The sequence below is a fragment of the Branchiostoma belcheri genome, unplaced genomic scaffold (genome assembly GCF_001625305.1).
Source record: "Branchiostoma belcheri isolate BF01 breed outbred unplaced genomic scaffold, Haploidv18h27 scaffold292, whole genome shotgun sequence".
NCBI lineage: Eukaryota > Metazoa > Chordata > Leptocardii > Amphioxiformes > Branchiostomatidae > Branchiostoma > Branchiostoma belcheri.
The window spans coordinates 153,570-165,985 of NW_017803901.1; the positions used below are offsets into that span (position 1 = coordinate 153,570).

A 12,416-nucleotide genomic window follows, 5' to 3' on the forward strand; every position below is an offset into this window, starting at 1 on the left:
CTCCCGTAGATATTGACTGGGAGAATATTACCTGTAATATAGGCGCAATTTGCACGGCTACAGTCTTCAGGAGGCGGGGTGGTATTCCGTCTGGTCCTGTGGATTTGTTAGGGTAAAGACAAGAGAGTTGTTTGGCTACTCCCTCCACTGAGATGTTAATGGGAGGGATTGTTGGAGCTGTGGGTTCGCCAAGGGTAGGAACGATGGACTTATCCTCCCTGGTGAACACCGACTCAAACTGGGCCCCCAACGCATCAGCCTTTTCCTTGGGGTCAGATGTTAGCACCCCTTGGTGTCTCAAGGCTGACGCAGTTTCATATGGAAACTGTTTCATATGGAAAAATTCATAGACGAAACTCTAGAAGGAGCATTAAACTTAGCTTGAAATAAAACAAAAATTTAGGTCTCAAAATGCTGGAAATAGCGTTCAAAATTTCCCGGGGGGAGGGGCATGCCCCCGGACACCCCTAGCCGCCTTCGGCGCCCTACATCTTGACCCCCCCCCCATCGAAATTTACTGCCGCCGCCTCTGATAATTGAATATATTCCTCGTGAAGCGTTATTGGTTGTTGTAATTCTACGTAGCGCGTTATTTGTCATCATAAATTCAACGTTAAGTGTTACTGAATAATTCTTTGTTACGCGTAGACCTGCGTACTAGCTAGAAGTCAAACCTCAAGTAGCCGTCGTCACTTTGCCTCTCAAAATGTAGTCTCCACCAGACTTCTTTTGCAGGCTGAATAAATCGTAGAAATAGGTCTAAAAAGAGTATTAATTGGCGAGAGAAGGTTAGCCGGCCATCGACAATCAAATTGGCCTGATCTCTACCCTTTTAGGCCGATTTCTACGATTCATTCAGCCTGCAAAAGAAGTCTGTTGGAGACTACACAACCCCACTGCTTTTCCATTTTGATCAATTTCGATTCGGTGGATTTAGAGAGAGGGGTTCAATCTCCATCTTGGACCCTTAAGACGGTGAAGCGCATTCGTCATTTTGTATGATGACGTGCATGTAAAGTCAGCTGAGTGACCCCGGGTATGGAGGACCTTCCATTCCAACCTGCTGTGCTTGGCTGAAAAACGTAAGACTTGTGAATCTGCATGTCCCTAGTATCTATCAGAAAAACAATATGCTAGCTCTCCTCAATCGAAGAACCGTTTATAATACAAGAAAATGACTCATCTGGACTCATATTTTTAATGGACACACCGACTGTGCTGTTTACTGTACGCGCTGACATTCCGGTACGGGCACAGGCAGGCACAGAACTCCTGTCATTGAATAATTCACAAAGCAACACGTCAGAAAATACCAGATGGAGGACACTAATGAAATGAATATTCGATTACTTTCTCACTCACGCAACTTTTACCTTATTTGGAAGTGGCTACCATAGTAACCCTGTGACGTAGGAGTTCGTGACGCACATGAAATACCACACGCACCACAGTATACTAGTTGCTGGTAGAATCTGTCCGTACATGTCACGTCAATATCGTGCACCAGAACTATTCAACAGTAGTTCACTAAAAAGAACTGGTACAGCACGAGTTTTAGTCATCTCGCGTTAGAATGGGGAACTCGTCGACCACTGGAACAGCACTGGCGCTGGTGTGGGGTCTGTGCTGCTGCCTGTCTGGTGCTTTTGCGACAACAGGTGTGTAACCAGCTATTTATGGGGGCCCGCAAGCCCTTTTCCGTAGAGCGTAATCGGCCGTTTCAATTCTGCGTAGAGCGTAGACTGACCGCTCTGATATTTTTGCGTAGAGCGTATTCGGCGTTTTAATTCTACGTAATGCGTTGTAGCCACTTGGAATTCATCGTAAAGCGTAATCGAGAGGTTTCCGAATTCAGCGTAGAGCGTTGTCGGGACCCCCCCCCTTGCAGGCCATCCTCTCTACGTTACGTAGATGTATCTAAACTTACGGAGAACAGTAGGGGCAACCTGCTGTGCTTGGCTGAATCTGCATGTCCCTAGTATCTATCAGAAAAACAATATGCTAGCTCTCCTCAACCGAAGAACCGTTTATAATACAGGAAAACGAGTCATTTGGACTCTTATTTTTAATGGACGCACAGAATGCGTAGTTTACTGTACGCGCTGACATTCCGGTACGGGTACAGGCAGGCACAGAACTCCTGTCATTGAATAATTCACAAAGCAACACGTCAGAAAATACCAGACGGGGGACACTAATGAAATGAATATTCGATGACTCCTCTCCCTCACACAACTTTTACCTGAGGTGTTACCCTTATTTGGTGTGGTTACCATGGTAACCCTGTGACGTAGGAGTTCGTGACGCACATGAAATACCACACGCACCACTTTTTAATACTAGTTGCTGGTAGACCTTCCGTACATTACGGTTGCGTCAAGATCGTGCACCAGAACTATTCAACAGTAGTTTTCTAAAATGAACTGGTACAGCACGAGTTAGTCGTCTCGCGGCAGAATGGGGAACCCGTCGACCACTGGAACATCACTGGCGCTGGTGTGGGGTCTGTGCTGCTGCCTGTCTGGTGCTTTTGCGACAATAGGTGTGTAACTAGCTATTTATCCACGACCGTTAACTCATAAGCATCAACACACAATATAGTGATATCTTCACTCAGTTTACGCTTGTGTTTTGTAGAACTTGAAAAAACTGTGAACCACTCATACTCGAAACACTATTATTGCGATGATAGTTTGCAAGTTTCATATTTGGGGGCCTGCATGGGGGGGGGGTGGGTTCGCGACAACGCTCTACGCTCTACGTAGGATTAAAACGGCGAATACGCTCTACGCAAAATGCGCAAATTACGCTCTACGTTGAATTAGAGCGTTCCGTTTATTTAGACGTCGTCTATTTATGGGTTCACCACACCACGAAGTGGTGGTGAACCCATATTGCTTTTTCTGATGTTTCTTCTCCTCCTCCTTCTCCTCCTTCTTCTCCTGCCATTTTTTAAATGGATTCAGCTTCTTCATTTTAGGGCCTAAGGTCCTGAAATTTGGTATGGAGGTACAGTGGGCAAATACCCCTAGTCGTTTTTAAATTTTTGTGATACAGGCTTTTAGAATGGTTTTATTTGAGTTTTTTGGCTGTGTTATATCAAATGTATTACTGTGTTAGTGTGCCGTGTTTACCATGAGTCATCACAATGGAATGCAGGGCATCAACCAATAGGCATGCAGCTTTCCTCTATACTTCTTGCTGATTGGCTGTTGGGATTTAACTTGATTAACACCTGCACAGAGCATTTCCACCTGCACAGAGCATTTCTTGCTGATTGGCTGTTGGGATTTAACTTGATTAACACCTGCACAGAGCATTTCCATACTGACAGTATGTCTTTATTCAAGTGTTTTGGTATTTCAAGCTTTTCTGCTCCAGCATTGGAATGCGGGGCATGAACGTTTTTTTATTTATTTTGAAAATCAACAGTTTGCATTATGCAATTAAAAATCCTAACCAATAAAGTAGGGAATAGCTATCCAACTGTTGTTTTAGTTGTATGTTACTTCATATTATAGTTATATCAATGTAAATCATTGTTTTCCCTTGTGTTTCTCATTCTTTCCCTGCCATGTCGTATAATGTGGTGAACCCATCGCTGTATTTGCTCCAAAGCAAATATTGGCCTTTCTAGTTGTACATTGCTTCATGCCAGCATTTTCTGGTTGATAACTAAAGAAACGGGGGCTTGTCCACTTCTAACTTGAACAACTGGAAGCTCTAAACAAAACCTGCTTTTTACCTGCTTATACCCATCCGCACTGAGTACCAGACCGTACCACTCGAGTCTGTCCTTGTACTTTGTGCTAAAGAAAAACGTATGAAGCCTGTTAAGTAGGCACTACAAGGGTGATTCCATTCTGGATCATTCTGGGCCTAGTGTTGCCCAACTCAACTGTGACGTCAGCTAATTAGTCTGCAATAGTCCGAGAAAAACAGGGCGGTGTGATTCTAGTATGTAAGAATGTATTGGTGCTGCTCCATCCATGAATTATCTATGTACTCTCATTCCAACATACTTTGTTGTTGTTTCTCGCACGGCACCGTCGACTGACACTGACAAAAAGATACTTTACTTGCGCCGTGAGCTGCAGATGATGTCAGGACCTCTCACCCTGGCTGTTCACTTCCAGAATTTACGAATTAGGCATTAGAATAATGAGCTGGCCCAGCTATAGAATATCTAGATCAGCATACCCCAGTTATCCATGAATAGTTTCATCAGGCTGGGCAATTCGATCGCCCCTTTACACTCAACCGTGAGATGTTTACCTACAAGCACCACCTTGCGGTGGGAAGTAGAACTTGCCAATATTGCCAGGAGTTTATTTATTTATTTATTTCTGTCTTCTTTATACAGGGTAGACACACTCAGTACAATATACTGCTTTACAGGCGTGCCCTGTACAGATAGACATAGACACCAACAACAGTAAAACAAAATAACCAAAAGTAACATATATATATACACAACCGAGCATCAAAATCGATGGAACAGGCTGGGTCGAGAGGTCAGAGGTCAGCAATGATCTTTTATCAGCTTCTTGAAAGAGTGGCCAGATGTGACCACTCTAACTGTACCAGGCAACTCATTCCATGCAAATGCACCCCTGTATGCAAATTTTCTACGGCCAGATTCCAGTTTAACTTTGGGTAGTTGAAATGATAAATATGAATTTTGCCTTGTTGCATAGATGTGAGAAGTTCTGTCAAATACTTGTAAGTACGCTGGTACCCGTAGTGCTGATGGATTGACTTAAAGACGGTTTGCAGAAGGTGCATTTGCCGGCGGGATGTCAGGGAAATCCAACCTAGTGCAGACAGCTGCTCGTTATTTACATGTGATATTCGGGACAGACCGAGGACAATCCGTGCTGCACGGTTTTGGAGTTTCTGGAGATTGTCAGAGAGAGATTTCCCACAGTTGGCCCATACAGTGTCACAGTACTCAATCTTTGGGAGAACCATACAGTTAAACAGCATAGAAAGTGCCTTAGGCGGTAGAATGGGTACTATGACTGAAACCACAACAATTCGTTGTCTTGGATGCCATTCATTCGTAGTTTGTCAAGCAGGATTTCATGGGACACAGTATCAAAGGCCTTTTTCAGGTCCAAAAATACTGCACCTGTCAAAAGCCCTTTGTCCATATTGTCTAGGATCGTGTCTGTTACATTGATCAATGTTGTTGTGGTAGAATGTTTCGGTCTGAAACCTGATTGTGAAGTGTTCAAGATGTTATGTTCAGTAAGGAGGTTATAGACTTGAGCATGTATTGCTTTTTCTAAGATCTTCATGAAAGATGGAATGACTGATATTGGCCGGTAGTTACTGCAGTCATTTTGTCCCCATCTTTGTATATCGGTTTGACCTTGGCCTTTTTCCAGCCAGCGGGTACCGTTCCTGTTGAGAGTGACAGATTGTATATGTAAGTTAGTGGTGCAGATATTGCTGGTGCAGCATGGCGGATTAGCCTGCTACTTACTCCATCCACCCCAGTACTCTTGCCAAGAGGTAAGTTCAGCAAGTGTTTGTGTGTAAATGCAGTTGGTATGTCAGTAAAGTTAAAAATGGACTTAGGTGGTCCTATGGTTGCCATATACACACGAGAGAAGGCCGCGGCTAGTTTTGCTCCAATGGAAGTAAAGTATGAGTTAAACTCGTTTGCAACATTGTTTTCATTCTGTTTAGGGACGTGAACAGCGTGTTTGGTTTTACCTGGTAAGAGCGTTTTTAATGTTGACCAAAGGCCCTTTCTGTCGTTACTCTTAGATTTGATTTCATTCTGATAATACATTTTTTTCAGATACTTTGCCATGTTATTACATTTATTGCGTAATCGTTTGGCTGTCTCCCATGTACTTATTTGTTTTGTCTTTTTAGCTAGGTAAAGTAGTAATCTCGGTCACGAGACAACGACAGGTACTCCTGTAAGGCAGTAAGGCAGCAGAAGGATTGCCGAGTCGTTACGTTGGGTGAACAGTTCATGGCTCTCCGTACAGAACTTTGTTAAAACCGGTGCCCAGGGCTAGTTTTTAGGGCTTGAAAAACAGATTTTAGAAAGCCAATACTTTAGTCATTTATCTACATACCACGTTGAGACAACACTATCCCAATGTAATATATTGACATTCATGGAGCAAAAATGCCAAAATTGTGACTAAAAACGGTTACTGGTATAGTAGGAATCTTGTTCCGATTTTCGGGGTACCAAAAGACTCAGCGCTTTTTTTGCCCTGTTTTAAATGCCCAAAGTATGAAAAATTGATGGAAATGTACTTATGTGGGATAGTATGTATCAATATCATGCAGATTGCCTTATTCCAGTTTTGCTGCCCTTATATTGTATCGAATGCGTTTAACCATAGAACTCTGATGTACAGATGGAAATACGTCAATCTATTGACAATATCCTTCGTTCGCGGTAGATTTTAATGTCGCTCTGGGGAAGACGGCGTTCCAGACTAGCACCCTTAACGGGATGCATGGACCTGGGGTTGCCAGCCTTGCTGTAGACGGGATCACCAATATCTACATGAACTACGGCACTGCCACCTGTACACACACACAGGAGGAGACTGATCCTAGCTGGTGGGTGGATCTCGGCCGATCGTATATGATTGACAGGTACGTATGGACAAGAGATGAGCGTATTTAGCAAAACGAAAGACAACATGCTAAAACAACAGTAATAATTAAACAGTACAGGAAACGGTTGACTAGAAATGGTGTGATGATTGACATGTAGGGGCATGGCCGGCAACGACGTCCTTCCATTTTGAATCGATACCTTTAAACCAGTGAGTCAAAGAAGAACTGACATAGGAGAGATTCAAGATTTAAAGTACACGTTACCATGTTTTGCATGCATGGTGTCTTACAACTTTCATCCTGAAGTGTACATAATTGCAATTGCTTCGACAATATCTACAGAGTGGTCATCTTCAACCGCATGGATTGTTGTTCGGAACGACTCAACCCCTTCAACATCCACATCGGGGATTCCGACCAGGTCAGCGAGAACCCCAGGTGTGGAGGTGATCATCAGATCCTCGTGACGAAGCCGACCGTTTCCATCCAGTGTCGGTGGATGGCAGGAAGATATGTGGGGTTTCGTCTGACCGGCCCCTCCCGAATCCTGACACTGTGCGAAGTTCAGGTTATTACAGGTACTGAATATTGTTATTGGTGTGTCAATTATTGTTAATTTCAAATTTTGTTCATAAAACATTGATATGCGAATTCCGTTCCCTTATCGATATCATTTACATCATTTGTCATACTTAATTAGTTTGTTTTCTGTACTTTATTAGTTTCCCTCCTACTATAGTATGGGAGAAATATATTGTTTTCCCTCATGTTTCTCTCCTCCTGTCATAAAAGGGATTCAACTCTGCCATGTTCCAGCAGAATGACCTTTAATTTGGCATGGGATGGCAATAATAAGGGTAATACAAGTACTTCCATACCTAACCCGAAAGAGATTTTGTCCTCACATGTTGACCACAGTTGGAGAGTGTTCCAATGGCTACTGGCACCTCCCCCACACACGCCGATGTTACCGTGCCTACGACACCGAGAGTGAGTACGACCAGGCTTTGGCGACCTGCCGAGAAGAAGGGAGCACTCTGGCCATGCCTGGTGACAGCGCCACCAACGACTTCCTGGTCGCTTTAAAGAACGCCGCGGACACGACGAAGGTTTTCTACTTCGGGATGACCCGTTCTGATGACGAAACATGGACATACGCACGCGGTTCCCAGCCGATGGAATGGGAAAACTGGGCCGATGGACAACCGAGCGGAGGAAAGGAGCGATGTGCGACGTACTTACCCGGCAACTCGGGCGACCTCTCCTCCAACAACAGAAATAAGTGGAACGACGTGGGCTGTAAGATAGACGCTGGTTTCATCTGTGAATTTGGTAGGTCATTTGAATTGGTGTTACATTCAGTTTGTGAATTGCTCATTCATTGAAAGCAGGAGTTGGACAATAGAAAATGTGTCCAATATTTCTGATGGAAAGCTGCATTTTTCATCTACCAGAACCCTGCCAGGTGGGGGATGGGGCATCCTACCGAGGAACCGTCTCTGTGACCAGGACAGGCAAGACGTGTCAACGCTGGGACAGGCTGTTTCCACATGTACACAGCAAGCTGTTTGAACACCCGTCATCCGAACTGGAGGAGAACTACTGCCGGAATCCGGATGGTGAACCGGGAGTCTGGTGCTTCACCGAGGATCCGTCAGTGCGATTCGAGCTGTGCGAAGTGCCAGTCTGTGGTGAGGCGTTCAAGTTATTTAGCAGCTTCGCCGAGAAGGTTATGAGTGTTAGGTACACCATTTATAAGGCTTTGTGAATTCTTTAACGGTTACATCATGGGGTGTGGTGCATGTATCTATATGATATTTGGCAGGCAAGTTGGGTTGGGTTGGGACAACGGAGGATGGCTGCTTTGTACGGTACTGTAGCGATGTGCAAGGGTATGATATCTCGTATTTTGAACATTGATTTTTGAGTGGGACGTAGGTGTTTGGGCAATGGGTACCTGGTAAAGCTTTCGGCGAAATAGCTATTTACGAAAGTGTGATATCTTTGACCTCTAGTTGATCCATGAATATCAGATTTGTGCATACTCTGAACTTTGTTATTGCTTCTCTCTCGGAATTTCATGCTCTATTTGCAACATAGTAGACACCGCAATGTTTATTCCATGTACCCTTTTAAGACAGAAAATTGACACGTAAATGATGCCATATACAGAATTAGATTAGACAATTTTTGTGTACGTATGAAAAGTGACTGATAGAGCGAAACCTTTAATGACTTAATGACCTCATAGTAATAGCTCCTAAGAAGTGGCGTGAAGATTTGCGTTGCGGACGGGGCTACAAGACTGAAGATATCGAAATTAGCGAATGCGACCCTGGCAGTAATTTCCCATGCTGCTCCCCGGACAACTGGTGCGGCAACACTGCGGCCCACTGTGATTGTCTGGCGTGTGTTGACTACAGGAACACTGGTACGTAACAAGAACACATGTAAATCTACAGGATGGAAGGGGTATATAACGTCTCTTTAACGTTATGTTATGATGAGGTACTGATAACTTTACCGTAAACTAGATTCTTGAAAAGTTGACGAAGGTTAGACTTCCAGGTTAACAATTTTCAAAGACAAATCAAACTGTACTGCAGGATTTAATTACGAAGATTACTTCTAACAAACAATTTTCCTTACTTCAATCAAACCTAGGGATTTGTGCCAATGGAACCATCATTGACCTGACCCAAGTATGTGACGGTAGAGACGACTGTGGAGGCAATACGGACGAACAAAGCTGCTGTAAGTAGAAAGGCAGAGAGCAACGTTTCATCACGTTTCAAACACTTACTAGGGATTCGAACCCAGAACCTTTAAATTCACCTTGCCACCTTAATATGATTATACAAATTTTTTAAACTGGACTTTAAGTGCCCTCGGTTCCATTTTAACCAGAAAACAATATGTGAACACTATTCGCTATTTTCTGACCTAACTTAACCCTATCTAGACCGGGGGGGGGGGGGCTAAAAGTGCCCGCGCCAACTTTGATGTCACCTAGCGTCTGAACGGCTAGTGCTAGAACGACCAAACTTGGTGACTTTTCCTAAAATATTGTTGGCAACAATACTCAATCATTGGAATTAGATAATAATGTTTTGTGTTGCCATGGCAACGGGTTTCTGACAGGCATTTTTTGCTAAATGTAGTAATTTTAGTTTCAACAATAGAATCGTATGGGTTTTATGTCAAGTTACTCATGGTTTCTAATATTAATAACATCCCAGATAATTTTATGTAAATTTTATAATTAAAGATGCATAATTTATGCTAATTTGATGACGTCATTGGCCCAAATCCAAGATGGCGGACCATGCCATTATAACAGGTATATACAGGTTATTTTCCTTAAAATTTAATTAATACTTGTATGTTTACAATGTATTTTAGGCTTTATCCTGAAAAAAAAACTATTTTTGAAAATTCAAGATTTATGATCCAAAATGGCGGACATCTTAAATATGTATGACGTCATTTTATGACGTCACCGGTATTGCTATGGGCAACAAGACTTAGTACACCCTAATATTATGTCATAGACACTTTTGGTAAGTTATGTTGTAAACTATTTAGTTTTTAGGGAATAACCTATCTAGACGGTTTTGGCCAATAAAATCACATTAATGACGTCATAATCACGTCATATTACGTCATAACGACAAAAAAAATTGCAGATATGATAAATTTTTACAATTACATCATCCTCTGAAAATTTGGTGGTCATACGACATACCGTTCGCGAGTTCTGAGGGGGGGTCAAAAGAGCCCCCCCCCCGGTCCACCATGCTCAAAAAAGCCCGGTCTAGATAGGGTTAAAACAAGTAATTGCTACTTTCCAATGTATCTGATGACTTTGAATGTAAATACTTCATCGATCTCCCTTGTATGTGGATACAAGGAACATAGATTATCATCATCTGGCCTTAGTCTTAGAGTCTCGCGGATGTTAATGACCCTTTCCCTTTAGCCCCCCCCCCATGTTCCATAGCACCAAAACAGGTCTTCCAGAGTACAGTATCCTCACACAGTTGGTGTATGTAGGTTGTGCATGGTCTGCCTACACTTGCATGTACTTCCATGTATCGTGAATCATTTAGCATTGAAATATTGACGGTTACTCATAATATCCGATAATGGTACAAATAAACATTCAAACAAGAAGCAAGACTAATTAAAATAAAAATATTCTGCAGAGGTATTGATTTTTTTCGAAAGTCCATAGTGTCCTTATCTACAACCGTTACTCCTGTGTGATTTTTAAAGTTCTAGGGATAAATAAGTACTGTCTAAGTCTCTCAATACGGCTCAGTGGCATATTGTAGTTAGATGTTTAAACGTGATGCCTCAATGTTCAACGCAGGTGAGAGAAAAGGCCACAGAAGCTGCAGCAATGGACGATGCCTTGAGTGGAGTATTCAGAACGCCAAAGACCCTGTTTGTGACGGCGTAAGGTCCTGTGCGGATGGCAGTGACGAGCTATCATGTCGTGAGCATTTTCCCGCTTGTGTCTATGGTATTTTTGGTCAGGTAAAGCTTACAAAGTAAACATTACCTGACTTAACCCTATCTAGACCGGGCTTTTTGGGGCTTGGTGGGACCAGGGGGGGCTCATTCGCCCCCCCCCCCTCAGAACTCGCGATCGGTATATCGTAGGACCACCAAATTTTTAGAGGATGGTGTACTACTAAAAATTTATCACACGTACAATTTTTATGTCGTTGTGACGTAATATGACGTCATTATGACGTCATTAATGTGATTTTATTGGCAAAAACCGTCTAGATAGGTTATTCCCTGAAAACTAAACGGTATACGACATAACTTTATTAAAAGGGTTTATGACAGAATATTGGGGTGTACTAAGTCTTATGTTGCCCATAGCAACACCAGTGACGTCATAAAATGACGTCATGCATATATTACCTATCCGCCATCTTGGATCATCAATTTTGAATTTTGAAAAATAGTTTTTTTTCAGGATAAAGCCTAAAATACATTGTAAACAGACTAAAGACGTTCATATGAACCTTTTTTGTAAAAAGAAATGGGAGTATTGATGAAATTTTAAGGAAAATAAGCTGTATTTACCTGATCTAATGATATGGTCCGCCATCTTGGATGTTGGCCAATTACGTCATCAAATTAGCATAAATTATGCATTTTAATGATAAAATTTACATATAATTATATGAGATGTTATTAATATTAAAAACCATGTGTAACTTTACATAAAACCCATAAAATTCTGTTGTTGAAACGGAAATTATTAAATTTTGCAAAAAATGCCTGTCAGAAAGCCGTTGCCATGGCAACAAGGAAAATCATAATCAAATTCCACTGATACAAATTTGTTGCCAACAATATTTTAGGAAAAGTCACCAAGTTTGGCGGTTCTAGCTCTAGCCGTTCAGGCGCTATGTGACATCAAAGTTGGCGCGGGCACTTTTAGCCCTCCCCCCGGTCTAGATAGGGTTAACTGGCATTTACTACCATTGGTAAATCCAACTTTTCAAGCAGTGCGCGCGTCATGTGTATCATGTGTACCCCCAATGGCACACAAACACCTGCAGTTGGGTAGACGATTTTATAACTGATTTTATAACCTGCAGCCCTTTCTGTCTGTGACAATGGCGCCCTGTTCCACCCGTTTGGTCGATGTGACGGCAGAGATGACTGTGGAGACAACAGTGATGAGAAGAACTGTGGTGAGTTTTCACTCAGTTATTACTGACAACCCCATCAAAGTGTGCATAGCACGAAATCATTATAGGAAGGTACATTGGAATTGGACACTATGGTACAATGTAAAG

General features: G+C 42.5%; 1 protein-coding gene across 1 annotated transcript in view; it reads left to right on the forward strand.

Moving 5' to 3' along the window:
• Positions 1-1,573: 1,573 nt before the first annotated feature.
• The window catches only part of LOC109473195 (plasminogen-like), a 13,539-nt gene continuing 2,696 nt past the window's right edge, over positions 1,574-12,416 (forward strand). Inside the window, exons 1-5 of the mRNA XM_019773076.1 lie at positions 1,574-1,658; positions 6,432-6,630; positions 6,937-7,172; positions 8,049-8,285; positions 12,216-12,311. Coding sequence (XP_019628635.1) covers positions 1,574-1,658; positions 6,432-6,630; positions 6,937-7,172; positions 8,049-8,285; positions 12,216-12,311 — 853 coding nt within the window. The remainder of the gene's footprint in view (positions 1,659-6,431; positions 6,631-6,936; positions 7,173-8,048; positions 8,286-12,215; positions 12,312-12,416) is intronic.